The sequence below is a fragment of the Mytilus edulis genome, chromosome 3 (assembly GCF_963676685.1).
Source record: "Mytilus edulis chromosome 3, xbMytEdul2.2, whole genome shotgun sequence".
Taxonomy (NCBI): domain Eukaryota; kingdom Metazoa; phylum Mollusca; class Bivalvia; order Mytilida; family Mytilidae; genus Mytilus; species Mytilus edulis.
Window position 1 is genome coordinate 52,124,909 of NC_092346.1, and position 15,380 is coordinate 52,140,288.

Genomic DNA, 15,380 nt, shown 5'->3' on the forward strand with positions numbered 1-15,380 from the left:
GAATCGTATACGAAATCAGATTTAGAATTTATTTTCAAAATTAGACGTTGTAAATGAAACATACGATGTAGAAATATCCTTGAGAATGTATTTGGAACATGTGTTTGGGTCTTTTGACCTTATAAAAGGTCCAAGGTAGCTCAAGGAAACAAAATTTGAAGGTATCAGATTGGTCTTAATTTCAAAGATCACAGACAACCATACTTTGTAAAATAAACAATCTGATTCCAACAAAAAATACTCTTAAAATAACATTAGCCGGAACCATCAGTGGTCCTTTTTTTCTGAAAATGTTAAACTGATCTACCCCATCGTACTTCAAATAAAGGATACTATAGATATATACATTTAATTCTGTTTCATTTATAATGAAATCTAGAACGCCAGGGTAGGCTGAGAACAAAACTGAAGACAATAGAGATGATTTCAACCTCCCATTTCTATGTACATGTAGCAACATCTCTGCAGCGCACATATACAGAGTATAATTCTCAGACCAGTTGAAAATATATTCCAAAGCTTGTATTTCCTATTATGATTTTGTTCTTGATAGTTTGCTGCTTAAAATAAAGCTATTAAACCAAGGGTTCAAAGTGGTTATGTTTGAAGTCATCTTTTCGAAAATTATACGAATGCCATCACGATTTGGCTTACTGATCTGGAATATCTTTTCGATAAATACCATATGTTCCAATTGTAACCGTAATCACATTCTCTTCATCAAACACAACATCACCGAATCAAAATCATCACCAAGTCTGTACTAACTACTTACATGACCAACACAATCACTCAAACATGGGGACCAGGTCTGCTTATCCTTCAGAAGCATATAGGATACTCCCAGGTTTTGGTGGAATCTTTTAGTGTAACTTTCTATGTTGTGTATTGTTTACAGTTCTTTTCATCGTTTTTCGTTTTTGTCAATGTTTATCTTATCTATTTAGATTGATTGTTTGACAAATGAATGATTCATGTCCAGCTGCAAATATTACATGTATATTCAATCAAATACCATGTTTATTAAATATGAATCATATGCTGTTTGTTCTAGGCTATCATATTGAATCCTGTTTATAAGAAGTTGCATTATTATTCCAACTATTACCAAGCCAGTTTGTGCCCTTGCTATTAAATGAGAATGCTAAATAGCAATTCCCAAGTATTTGATTTAACTAAGCTGGAGATTAATCCAGTAAACCTACCAGACTCAACTGAAGCATGCTACCTTCAGACTTCTGATGATGTGTATTCTGACAGAGGAAAACCATATTACATTCTACTACTAGAACAATCCACTTCATTCCAGAATAAACTAGAGGTACTGTCAGCAAAGCTCACACAGATGATTACTCTACCCCTTGCAAAGTTAGTAAGTTGCAAAAGTATATTATATGATTCAGAATCTGTGAAAGTTATAAATATTTCAGTTAAGTAATTTAGGGGCAGTCATGGACACAAAAATGAAACAGAAGGAGAAATGGACTGACGAGCCAACTCCTTATCACTGTAAACCGCCATTTTAAAAAGAGGGGCTAGGTACTTATATTATAATAAGATTTTTACCTTTTTATTATTTTGTAGTAATGTGGTCATGGTTAATAGTGGCAAAGATAATCTCATAATAGCTAAAAGAACAAAATTTCTAAGGTTGAGCTGCACTGTGTGGTCTAAATTGACATTGTTGTTTTAGCATCTAATAAGAATAAATAACTTTTCAAGAGACAACCAACAAATTGTTATCAAATACATTGTAATAAAGGTTTGTGTTTATATTGCTCCATAGGAAAGACCAAGAGAAATTATTATAACCTACATGAAATTATAAAGGTAAACCAAACATGAATGTATGCTCTGTCCTGCGAACATACTCATGTTTGTAATCAAAGTATCTGAAAACAAAAAGTTGTTGTCCAACAGATTCAAAAAGCCCTTATTTTTTACAACTGATCACTGTGAAGTTGCTGACCAATTTAAAGTTATTTTGTACAGTATAAGATAAATTTGGGACATTTTTTTTTCTTTCAAAGTTTATTTAACATATTGGGGGATTCAAAGTATAAGCAAAAAGGTCTCTTATAGATCCATAAAGAGATCACCATTTAAAATCATCACTGTCAAGCTACTGACCAAATATACAATTATTCTATTCCATAGTACTTGCGAAAAGTGTGACTAAATTATTTGTTGGACAGACGAACAAGGTATTTGCAAGCGTGCGTTATCATAATTATATATTTTAATAGATATTTCTATTTAATGTCAACAAAGTACATTCAAGTTCATTATAATTTATATCACAGTTTGAATATGCACATGAAGCTTTTCTTTCAACATAGAAGGTGAATTATAATGTTAACTTTCTCATAACAAAATTAATCTCTAACAGGTGGTCACAGTCACTATTCATAGGTGGTAATACCATAGTATCGTTGGTGAAGATGATTTTAATGTTAATGACCCCAACATCTTAATGATACACTGTCAATAGTAAAAACATCCAAATGCTGCTGCCACACAGAATAAAGAATCCTGGAAAGAGAAAGAAATAGAAATTATCATTGTTTTTCCAGATAAATAGGCTTCAATGCAATCTCACCAACCTCCCAAATCACTTTTTACATATGTACCAACAACTAAGAGTCTCTCTATAAGCATTATTGTGTGGCTAAACATAAAACATAAATCGTCAGAGGAAATCAGTTTGTTTATAAACTGTATGAATTAGTTAAGAAATTACTTCTAATAGCAAATTTAAAAAAAAGACTGGCTAACTAGTATAGTGAAAGAACAAAGCCTATCGACATCTATCTTTATTTAAGAACAAATACCATTGTAGGGTTAAAACTTAAACTATATAGTATGCTTCAAATTATGAAATTCTTATCTTAAACTAGATTTTTAAAAATATTCATTAAGCTATTCCCAAGACATTTTGTTACAATCTTACAAAGCAACCAGAGTAATCTCCCTTTCAAATCTTTATATAAAATTATATTTAAAATTTTTAAAATTTTGATATATGGAACATTAAAGGTGAGATAAAGGGAACTTGTACATCATGCACTCATTGTACAATTTTTTATTTTTTTTTTATAGTATAATACATTTAGATTACTGTTAACAATGAGTATGCACATGTCAAATTTAGCACTACTATATATGCCATGAACTTCTTCAACAAAGTGGTTGTGATTGATTGATTCATAATTGTTAAGGATGTACTTAGGTGAGGGTTTGTGGAATTCAAAAAATAAAAAATTTAAAATTGATACTATTTTCATGAAGATTCTTTTATTTATATATGATTTTTAAAATATGGTGGGGAAAAAGCTGACACTGACTTTTACCTTATATTTGCATTGGTATTATTTGGGTCTCAAATCAAAAAAAACTAAAAATTCTGCTTAAATTTTGGCAAATGACCCATTATGAGCCATCAAGTCTTATATGAACAGATAACCAGGTGCTCCGCAGGGCGCAGCTTTATACGACCGCAGAGGTCGAACCCTGAACAGTTGGGGCAAGTATGGACAAAACATTTTAGCGTGATACAGCTCTGAATTTGGATTGTGATCAAATTTTTGACATTACATGGGGTTTTTTTTACACAAAACAAATGTCAAGATTTTACAAATTTTACATTAAAGATTTCTTCTTCAAACTTTTTAAATCTAAAATTAAATAGTTGACACAGCATAGGTTTCTGACACAGAATGAATGTGGTCTAATGAACTTAAAAGTTTGTTTTTGCCTTTTAGCAATTCACTATGCTGTTGAATATTAATCCTCTCAAAAAAATGTTTGAAGAAATTTTCTTTTTATTTATGAAATCTGAAATGAGAAAAATTTAACCCCCCCCCCCCCTTTTTTCACATCCCCGTTTCCCTTTTTTCCAAAACTGATATCAATTCAAATTTCTAATGGAGTTTGCAACAATAACTACTCTTTTAAATACATCATAAAATATAAAAATGTAAAATAAAGTGCTTGTTATCACTGAATGGTAAAGATTGGTTGGTAGTAAAAGTGAATATACATTGTTTATTGTATAAAACAATAAAAAAAACTTCATCAGCAACATTTTATATTGGCAAATTTCCAATGAAGTTATTTACATAAAGTTATTGGCAAATAAAAATAGAAAATGACATCATAGTCATGTCTGGCAAATGTCCAACATACATTATCTAAAAACATTTTAGATAAGATAAGGAAATAAGATGTAAAAAAACTGCTTGTTATCACTGAATGGTAAAGATTATTTTAATTTATCAGTTTGTAGTAAAAAGTGAATATACATTGTATATTGTATATAACAAAGATTTAAGTTGATTCTGGACAAAGAAAGATAACTCCAATTAAAAAAAAATCTTGCTATTGCACAATATTTTGCAATTAGATATTTCTTGCTTACTATTCTGGACAAAGAAAGATAACTCTAATTAAAAAAAAATTTGCTATTTCACAATATTGTGCAATTAGATATTTCTTGCAATTGCGCAATACTGTGCAATTGAAAAGACTTGCTATTGCACAATACTTAATATAATAATTTTAGATCCTGATTTGGACCAACTTGAAAACTGGGCCCATAATAAAAAATCTAAGTACATTTTTGGATTCAGCATATCAAAGAACCCCAAGATTTCAATTTTTGTTAAAATCAGACTAAGTTTAATTTTGGACCCTTTGGACTTTAGTGTAGACCAATTTGAAAACAGGACCAAAAATGAAGAATCTACATACACAGTTAGATTTGGTATATCAAAGAACCCCATTTATTCAATTTTTGATGAAATCAAACAAAGTTTAATTTTGGACCCAGATTTGGACCAACTTGAAAACTGGGCCAATAATCAAGAATCTAAGTACATTTTTAGATTCAGCATATCAAAGAACCTTACTGATTCATTTTTTGTCAAAATCAAACTAAGTTTAATTTTGGACCCTTTGGACCTTAATGTAGACCAATTTGAAAACAGGACCAAAAGTTAAGAATCTACATACACAGTCATGACAGTTAGATTCGGCATATCAAAGAACCCCAATTATTCAATTTTGATGAAATCAAACAAAAGTTTAATTTTGGACCCTTTGGGCCCCTTATTATGTTGGGACCAAAACTCCCAAAATCAAACCCAACCTTTCTTTTATGGTCATAAACCTTGTGTTTAAATTTCATAGATTTCTATTTACTTATACTAACGTTATGGTGCGAAAACCAAGAAAAATGCTTATTTGGGCCCTTTTTTGGCCCCTAATTCCTAAACTGTTGGGACCTAAACTCCCAAAATCAATACCAACCTTCCTTTTGTAGTCATTTACATTGTGTTTAAATTTCATTGATTTCTATTTACTTAAACTAATGTTATTGTGCGAAAACCAAGAATAATGCTTATTTGGGCCCTTTTTTGGCCCCTAATTCCTAAACTGTTGAGACCAAAACTCCCAAAATCAATCCCAACCGTTCTTTTGTGGTCATAAACCTTGTGTCAAAATTTCATAGATTTCTATTAACTTAAACTAAAGTTATAGTGCGAAAACCAAGAAAATGCTTATTTGGGCCCTTTTTGGCCCCTAATTCCTAAAATGTTGGGACCAAAACTCCCAAAATCAATACCAACCTTCCTTTTGTGGTCATAAACCTTGTGTTAAAATTTCATAGATTTCCATTCACTTTTACTAAAGTTAGAGTGCGAAAACTAAAAGTATTCGGACGCCGGACGACGACGACGACGCCGACGACGACGCCGACGCCAACGTGATAGCAATATACGACGAAATTTTTTTCAAAATTTGCGGTCGTATAAAAATTTGTTATGGAACAAAATATTTTACATTGTCTGTATGGAAAAAAACCAAGGAGTCAGAACATTTGACACTAATTCCAAAACCTCCCCTAAGAACATCCTAAAGGTATTTTTTGTTCATTTAAAGTTGATTAAAGAAATCTAAACTGATCATTTCCTTAAATATGTTTCTCATAGTAAACCAATATTCAAATATGACAAGTCATGTCAATTTTAATTTCATATCAAAGAATAAATATATTTTAATAAAATAATCTACTTCATCATTCTTAATTATAACTTTAAGATAATTTTAACATTGATAGATAAGTTTCATTGTAGGCATTGATACAGTTTAAAAGATTTATAATATAATAAGTTACTTACATTCATAAATATATCTTGTGCATAGTTATCAGTATCAGAATCCCAGAAACATCGACATCCCATTCTAAAAAGGAAAATAAATGTTATTAGTTATCATATGATGATTTTATCAAGATTGTGTTTGTATACCTACCTATCTGTATACTGTATAGTACTCTTATTTGTAAAATAAATGGATGTTACAGTAAAAAAATACATAAATTGTGTGCACTCAAATATATTTATGCATTTCGATGTGTCTGAAAATGTTAAAAAATATCTCATCAAATTGATGGTTCAATCTTAGTTTTACCTGGAAACAAGCAGCTGCCTGGATATAAGGAGAGTTGTATTACCCGAGACAATTGCTTGTTTGCCTAAATAATGTGAACAACCAGCTGTACTCTTAATTAACTTTGCATTTACTTGTAAAAATATAAAATATAAACAAGTCTAGCATTTTCCTTTGAGGGATGTAGAGAAAAATATTTTTATAACCATTCAAAATAAATGAGGGCAGAATTCCAAGGAACACACAATATTAGTTACACTATGTGCTAGTGACCTAACAGGTTGTATATAGCATCAATAAATTCCATAAGGGGTGAAAGTGAGAAAAGCTCAAGCCGGGGGGCTGCCCTATATGGAATAACGGTATACTGATCCCATATTTTATAAATCATATTAGGTCACTCACACACTGTGCAACAAATTTATCTTACAGACTATCGGAACATGTGAATTAAAAGACATAATTGTAAACCTTCACATCACATATTTTGTCTAAAGCTCATAATTTTTTTTAGTTATGTTTGTTCATTTGAATACAACAACAGTTTGTATTTTGGAAGGCAGGCATCTTGTCTTCTAACCATGTAATTTATAATAAACCATTGACCATGTCTTTAGGATAAAACATGCTAACTGACCTAATATTGAAAATACATGCTTCCCGCATGTTTACTTTAAACCAATGATATTCTCAGAGGACACAGGTAATATAATACTGTAAATTCACAAATTAATGCGATGTTTTTATTATTGCTCAAAATGTGACACAGTATTAATCGCAATAATTTTGAAATTTTTTATATGAATTGAACACAGGATTTTTCTCAATATCACAAAAATTAAAATTACAAATTGCAATAATAAATGCACGCAATAATTTCTGAATTTACAGTAGCCATTATCTGGCATTTAAGTTTTTTTTTCCATTGAGGAAGGATACACAGGCCTTGGTTGTGTGTATTTAATTACATTTTGTGTAAATAAAGGGAGGTAATACTTACTTGACACCTTCTCCTTTTTGTTCCCCAATGACTACTTGAACTACAAATTTATATCTGTCATAACCTAAATCTGGAAATGTAAAACAAAAATCTTAATATTTGGAAAATATAATTTCATTCATTTAAATGATATCACTTCATACACCGTTAAAATGGGCTCATAATTCTTATTAATAAATTTAACCACAAGTTGGTCTATCATGCTGAAGTATTTGAACTTCAGCGATAGCTTTTTTCCAAAGTGGAGTAAATTCATTTTGAAATTTTTCTGAAAACCACTAGCTCCCTCATGCAAATCTGACCTTAATCCCTTCCATACATTCTTATTCTGTAATTTGTATCCAAACAGCGTCCAATGTTTTGATTTCAATGTTCTTATTTGTTACTGGGTGTTTCTGGTGAAGATCTATCAAGTGTGAATAAATTCAAATCTTAATTCATTTTTGTGCATCATAACAAAAATCGCAAAAATCAACTGTAGATTGTTGAATTTATAAAGTATATCACGATATGGTAAAATTTATATGTGTCAGTTTACAGATACAATTAACAAGTAACATGTTGTTAATAATTTGAATAATGTCTTTTGTAATGTATTTGAATAATTTATATTTTGTTATCTAATTAAAATATAAATACCTTTTAATTTTGTTTTGATTTCATCTGATATAACTCTACATAAGTCTGTTGTTTCATCTACATCATAAACTTTACCAGACAGTCTATCATTCAATACTGTATGAATTGTTTCTTTTACTATTATTGGTCTAAATCTGTAAGATAAATATATCAATGAGTCTTAGTTTTTTAAATGGTCATATTTGGTCTAAATCTATTATAATTTTATAAATGTATAAAATACAGTATTGCATCAAGGATTTTAAAGTAGGCTTGCAGCAGGGTACAAGAGTGAAGGCTCTTTTTAGAAGAGGATTTTTTTGATAAAGGATTCTTCATCATATCTATAGATGAAAAATTGAAATAATTAAAAAGTATTTGATTAGGTAGATCCCTGGTATTTAAGGCTTAGCTTGTAAAAAGTGTTAGCAGCTCTTAAAATGATAAATTTCAATAAAAAGGTATTTTTTTTCGTTTAAGCAAAACTCTGACAGAAGTATAGTACATTTAAGGCAGAATGTGCATAGAAATGGACCATAAATTGAGGGACCATACATTTATGTCACCACATAGAGGGCAGACAAGCTAAGCTCTTTTAATTTAGGTTAGATATGTCACTTTATATAAAATATCGGAATATTTATGGCAAGGCCAGATAGAGTATTTTTCCTGTTCCAAACTATCCTCACTTAATTCATTAATACATGAACAAAATGTATATCTTAACAAAGGATTCTAAGATGTCTTCTATTCTAAAAATACTTTACGTATCAATATATTTATATATAGAAACTAAGAAACCCCCTTTCTGGAACATAACTTATAATTAACACAAATGGGAATCAAGGCCGAACAACAGACAAAACAATAAGTCACAACAAAAGGTACAGCGTAACAGCATACTAAGTCACAGCTACGGTCTCCCATTGACCAAGTGTAATTTATACAGTATGTATTGAACAATGTTCATAAGAAAATGAAGGGAAAAAATGTTCCAAAAAAAAAGCCTGTTCTTCATATATGTTTGAGGGTAGTAATGCCCTTTATCGTCAGACGTCAAACGGTCATTTTCAGCTACCGTTAGCATCAAATTGGTTAAAATAATACTGTGATTGGTCAGGGTTCGCAAATAATTATCGTTACCGTCATTTTTGGGAAAAGTTTAACGTGCTCCGTCAAAATCAGTCATTTTTTTATTGTCATGCACTAAAAATTACTGTTAACGTCAATTGGCAAGAATTTTTACGGTTCATCGGTACCCCCATTATCACCCTCATGTTTGTATTGCTGATCACAAAATTAAACTATAAGAACTGAGTAGGCCAAACCAACATCATAGAGTTATGCAACTGTGGAGCACCTGAAACACCTGACCATTTCCTCCCAGAATGTCCATGAGAACATATGAGAAATATGTTCAATCAAATATCAAGAGCTTCAGATCAGAAACCTTAACTTTAGCTACCATATGTTAACCAGAAAAGAAGGCCAGAACATCAAAGAGAAGAAAGCCAAACTACGAACAGGGGCACATTATATTGATAGCACTGGCAAATTAATACTGCTGTTCCTCAATCCCATACACCTTCAGGGATCTCCATGGCCTGTTTAACGATGGCGTCCCGCCATCGTTCAAATGTCTCGCGCCATCATGGAATGACTCACGACATCGTCGAATGACTCATACCATCGCCGAATGACTCACGCCATCGTTCAAATGACTTGCGCCATCGTCAAATGTCTTCCGCCATCGTTCAAAACTGTGATCGTTTTTAAAGCCTGATGCCATTTTTTTAGCAATTATAATTAAATGCATGTAATTGCATAACCCTCAGGCTTTTATATAGTATAATCCAATACAGTTCTAACGCCTGAAGGATATCAAAATTAAGATCGCTAATCAATTGTTCCTGAGCTTGTACAGGTAGATCAACAAACCAAACAGGAGAATATTATCTGAAGATAGACGATTCATTTGTTGAATTATTTACATTGTACCTACATGTAAGTTTCCGCAAATGCTTATGGTAATTTAGATTAAATAAATAAATTAATAATCCAGTTACAAAGTTTAACAAGTCGAACACATGCTTTTATTTTGTCTTACACAATCAGCATCCCCCTTTTTAAGAAGTACAAAATAAGACGTACAAATGTAACACAGTAATTATTATTTCATCGCAAATAACTCGGGTACTGCTGTATTGTAAGGATAATATAGAATTACTTTAAAAGTTAAAAAGTAAAAACTTTTAATATTTCCTGTAAAGAAATATCGTATCGTAATTCCGAATTCATTTCGTAGTTTACAATCAAATTGATACATCCACGTTTCCGGTTTCTATTCAGACTCGAAAGATGCATGTCGCATAGCATCGATTTGCTAGATAAATTCATTGAAAAACTTTTCATTTGACAACGTTTGCTTTACAAATCTTTTTAACCTTTTACATAACCCGTACAACTCGTTTTGTCGTTGCTGCAAACCAGCCATACCAGTAATGGGTTCATGACTTCTGAATTTGACAGTGTCCGTGAAAAATAAGCTCCACATGATTTTTAACCCCCATATTAATTACTAAAAATAGCAAGAAAACTAAATGGGGACCTTCGTGATAGCTATTGGTCATTCTCAACTAAGGGAAATGGAGGGGGCATGAGGGCTTGGCCTTTGAAGGGTTACAAACGGCAATTATTGAAAATATATAATACTTGTATATAGTATTTATAATGAAAATTCAAATAAATATAATTTAAATAAGCAATGAATTAGCATGTTCACCTATCCCTATGTGGAGGGATGAAATACTTTCGATCGCGCTACACTGTATGGCGTAGATACAGTTTATGATGGTGAAAGTTCCTCCATCGTTCAATTTTCATCTATGGAGATCCCTGCACCTTATCGCTAATCCCGGCTGCTTGCACTTTTGACGTATACAACAATCAAATTTCCATTGTGGCGTCAGATATTTTGTTTTACAAACTTTCAAGCACAGACAATAAAATCTAGCCAGACACAAAACAGAGGCAGAGAGGAAAATATGTTGCAAAACTCACAAAGGAGAAATTCTGCACATTGAGACAATTTGTGCCAACAGGCTTTAAGATTTGGGATTGAAGACTGTACCACAGAATTTGAGATAGTTTATCAGTGAAGCTTGTTAATATCAATCCATGATTCAGATAATTTGGGAAATTATCTCCCCTATCATTGGAATGTCTCAATCTATGCCAGTGCACGTTTTCTTTTCTTTCATAAGCTTCACTTACTTATTTTGAAAATTAGGACGAATTATATATGTATTGCTTGCTGTTGATACTGGTGTTTCTTCAACTGCCGTTTCTGACATTGTTATAATTCAAATAACTGCAGATTTCAAAGGGTACACTTTATGAAGGCATCAAAACATCAAATATGGCGGCCTTAACAACATTGCAGTGCCGTCTATCGGTGATAATGCAACTTCAACTTTGACCTTTGGTAATGACAGGTATATGAAAATGGAAAATATAGGTATTACAACAATATATGACATTATTTACAGTTTCATTAATGAAACAGCTAATATTCTTTCAGTTTAGAGATATTGGAAACAAATATTCATTTGAAAATGTCTATTTTAATTGATTTTTACCTGTAATGACAGGTAGGCGGTCATTAGTCAGGTGAATTCTTTTTCAACCGTGACATATGCAACCGGAAGTGGAATCTGGGATTCCTAAGATGAATTTTCGATAGAGAAAAACAAATACACCCCAAAATATAATGATCTATAAGATTAATCCTATAATAATACTTAACAGGTGAGTTTTAAAACATTACTGATGAAGTCTTTACACGTAACAGAAATGAAGGTAGTTTAGTCATCTATACCACTCCTCCCAATCAGTAATTACAGTAGCTCATTAAGGTTTATGACCCCTTCTATAGTCATTTTTGTACGAATTTTTCAAACATCAATTGTGTCAAAACTACAGATATGATGAATAATTGAGACAGGCCATTTTGTACATGTACTAGGGGGAAACTTGATGTAAAACATTATTATTTACTGTTTCATTGCATTTAATAGACAAGAGTACTTTGTGGCAAATAAACCAAGATTTTTATAGAAAATCCACAGCCTTTAATACAGGGATTTTTGTTATAAAATTTGAAACATACATTACTTAATTACTTGCTTTTCTATGATGTGCTAGTGTTTATTTTTTACGCAAAGTTCTAACCAATCTGTAAATTCCAAAATACCTCGTGCAGAGTCACCAAATTCGAGCGCACCCTACATCATGTACTTGATTTGGTCCATATGTTTATTTGATTTAACCAATTACTACATTAATAAACTTGTTTTATGGAAATCAATGCTAGCACTGCATGCAATTATGCTATATCTATCAGTCATCAAAAGCTAAATATGATAGTACACGGATAAAGGCTGTGGATTTTCAATAAAATTTCCATATGTTTAGCATTGAATCAACAGAAGGGTACCTAATCCTTAATTGATTGATGAAATTTATGAATGGTCAGTTTCCAGCGTCATATTCAGGACAATTTTATTTCATATTGATATCATCATTTATGAATCAAATATGATGAGTGGTAGCTGACATGCAGCAGGATGATTTGTTACAAAATCTAAACCCATTTTTTTAAAAACTCTATTCTATCCTTTTTGCTGTCCCTCCTACATTTGCATTGAAACACTATGTTCTTGGCAGAATGGATGCAAACGGTGTATTGTCTCAGCTAAGCAGGGTGGTTATATTAGATCTTATTATTTATACATTGTACATCAACATCTGTAATATACATTTGGCGATAAAAACATCTCACTTCAAAATAATTTTAGTTTTCACAAGAAAATATCATTATTTAAAGAATATCTGTTCCTGCATATAGAAGGGGAGATAATTGAACGTTCCTCATCAAATAATTTTTTAATATTAGACTGAAATCTTAATAAAATAAATATTGTCAGTTGGATTTCAACTCAGTTAACATATGTCTTTCGATTTTTTCCCCAAATGAGTGTATGCACCAGCAGTTGAAAGTCATGGTAAACAACTGCTTTGAAAACTTTTCCTATCTTTATTCTTATGGATTGAAAATAGCTGCATGTACCACTGTGTACTTTTGAAATCTCTAAAATGAACTCTGCGCAGCCATTCGTATTGAAGAAAAATTGTCCTGTTGATATTACAAATGTATATACGTCATTTTATTGAAATATCAACATGGGATTGTAACTATCAAGGATTTGTACAAGTCTAACAATACAAATCCTTGTAACACTATAAAAAAGAAAAACGTGAAAAATCTAATATTTATTTTGCTCTGTTATCACAGACTTGTATAATTATAATTGACCATGTTAGTGGCATTTAGTCAAACAATATAACTTGATGCCAACTGAGATTGCTTAAGTTCATCCTCAGTTATTATCATTAATAAAAGGAGATGTACATGTATCATGTCAGTTGCACATTCAGGAAGCCTATGATGTCCTTTGATATAAAAAAAAAATAAATCCTGTTTCTCACACATTTTATTTTTGTCAGCATAACATCATCCAAAATATTTTGTATATGTTAAATTTTTAGGAATTACACCATTTTGAAAAATCCTGGGTCAAAATCTGTCTCTCAGAAAGCAACCTACAGATATTGAAACAAAATTCCAAAAGATATTGGAGGTCATGATCAACTTTAAAAATATAAAAAAAACTTTGAAGATGTCATGTATATAGTATCGTAGATGGTGCATCCTTGATAAGATATTTTAATTTGATATATAGGTTGTCCTAGCTATTTGTTTTATTTCATGTGACATGTTACTGGAGGTTAACTTTAAAATTTATTTTAGTGCTTTAAAGATGCATACAAGTGTCGTAGATGGTGAATCTTTGATTAAATATCTTGGTTTGGTGTCTAGCTTTCCCTAGCTGTTTGTTTTATTTCAGGTTATGTTTGCACAACCTTTCTCCCTTTTCAACTGAGCATCATACAGGATATAGAGTATATAGATACACATCTGTGATAGTATTCAATTAATTCAAAACTTCATTTCAAAGCTCAGGCTGATGTAAGGTTTGACATATGGTATAGACATAAGTTTATTGTTTGAGGACAATGTTTTGTCCTCTTGTTGACTTTTCTGATGTTATCATAGTGTTTAGGGTTAAGATATCAACAACATGTTAACCTTTCATATCTTAATATGTAAAAAAAATACTTTTGTCAACAGCTAAATCTTTGATGGACACAAAAAAAAACAAAAAAAAAAACAGTGATTTTTAACTAAAATCACTCAAGTCAGACCATTGTTGCAAAAATAAACAGCATATTTTTTTTATGCAAAAAATGAATTATTTACAGTTTAGCATTTTCTGCTTTATTTGAAAAATACTTAGCTCTAGGTACATACTTTATTTGCATATGAACATATTACTGTGCACCTAAGGGTACGCAATATGGACAATAGATTTTTATGTACTTGTATTAATTCAAATTACAGTTTTATTGATATCAGTAAAGATAACTTGAAATGTGTTGTCAAAAAGTACATGTACCCTGAGATGGTCAAAAATGTTGTATCAAATTAAAAAAAAACACCATATTAAATATGTTTATAGGCATGTATTTTACTAGTAGAAAACCATGTGGAAAAGTTATACGTCTTAAATTTTAAAAAGGACTTAACATTGTAAATACAAAGTAGACACCTGTTTGATAAATTTAAAATGTAAGTGTTGCTGCATTTAAAGTAAGTTTGCAATCTAAAGGTAAATATTTTGCCACTTTATATAATTTTGTTTAAATGACTGCAATTGAACTGAAACTGTCAAAGTAAGTAGTTGACTTTAAATGTGATTCAAAAATTAGATTTAAAGGCAAATCAGATCTCCTGTCTATCAAGAGATACATCTTATAAAAAAAATGTTTCATTCAAAATTTATTGATAAATAACTAACTATCAAACCTAGCATTTAATACAAGGGGGTTGTAGGGAAGGAGAAGAGATGTATATTAGGGAACAAATTGGACCATAATGATTACAAGTTTACTATCAGTATCATATATGCATGACAGAGAAGGGATGATAAATGCCATAATTCTTTTGCTTCTCTCATTTTCAAAATAATAAAGTGCCACAAATCTATCACAGAACCCTTCAGTTATTCAGAAAAAAAAATGAAATCTGTCTGACAGATAAATATATCTGTGTTTATGGTTTGAAATTTGTCTTGATAGGCACAGGCACTTGTCTCAGAAAAAAAAAATCCTATACATGTATACCTTCATATAA

At 31.0% G+C, this 15,380-nt stretch overlaps 2 protein-coding genes across 6 annotated transcripts in view; one reads left to right on the top strand and one right to left on the bottom strand.

Annotated features, from left to right (window-relative positions):
- The window catches only part of LOC139516781 (guanine nucleotide exchange factor DBS-like), a 126,169-nt gene that overhangs the window by 54,654 nt on the left and 56,135 nt on the right, over positions 1-15,380 (top strand). Inside the window, exon 1 of one of the 5 annotated variants that reach the window (XM_071307078.1) lies at positions 11,555-11,585. The exons of 1 other annotated variant lie outside the window; for it this stretch is intronic. In XM_071307078.1, coding sequence (XP_071163179.1) covers positions 11,567-11,585 — 19 coding nt within the window. In that variant the 5' untranslated portion in view covers positions 11,555-11,566. Of the gene's footprint in view, positions 1-11,554; positions 11,586-11,704; positions 11,876-15,380 lie in introns of those variants that run through there. 3 more of the 5 variants (XM_071307076.1, XM_071307079.1, XM_071307081.1) reach the window with 3 other exon arrangements.
- On the bottom strand, positions 2,222-11,520 carry LOC139516783 (dynein light chain Tctex-type protein 2B-like). The gene is made up of 5 exons (XM_071307087.1): positions 11,342-11,520; positions 8,090-8,223; positions 7,451-7,520; positions 6,180-6,243; positions 2,222-2,532 (listed from the first exon to the last, which is right to left on the bottom strand). Exons 1-5 carry the CDS (start codon positions 11,419-11,421, stop codon positions 2,485-2,487), a joined length of 396 nt encoding a protein of 131 aa, XP_071163188.1. The 5' UTR covers positions 11,422-11,520; the 3' UTR covers positions 2,222-2,484.

Bases quoted from the DNA above. Each gene is read 5' to 3' on its own strand.
- LOC139516783 (XM_071307087.1), bottom strand. From the start codon at position 11,421: ATGTCAGAAACGGCAGTTGAAGAAACACCAGTATCAACAGCAAGCAAT. The intron at 7,521-8,089 runs GTATTTATATTT...TTACATTTCCAG, and splicing joins AATCAAAACAAAATTAAAAG to ATTTAGGTTATGACAGATAT. The intron at 6,244-7,450 runs GTAAGTATTACC...TTTCCTTTTTAG, and splicing joins CAAAAAGGAGAAGGTGTCAA to AATGGGATGTCGATGTTTCT.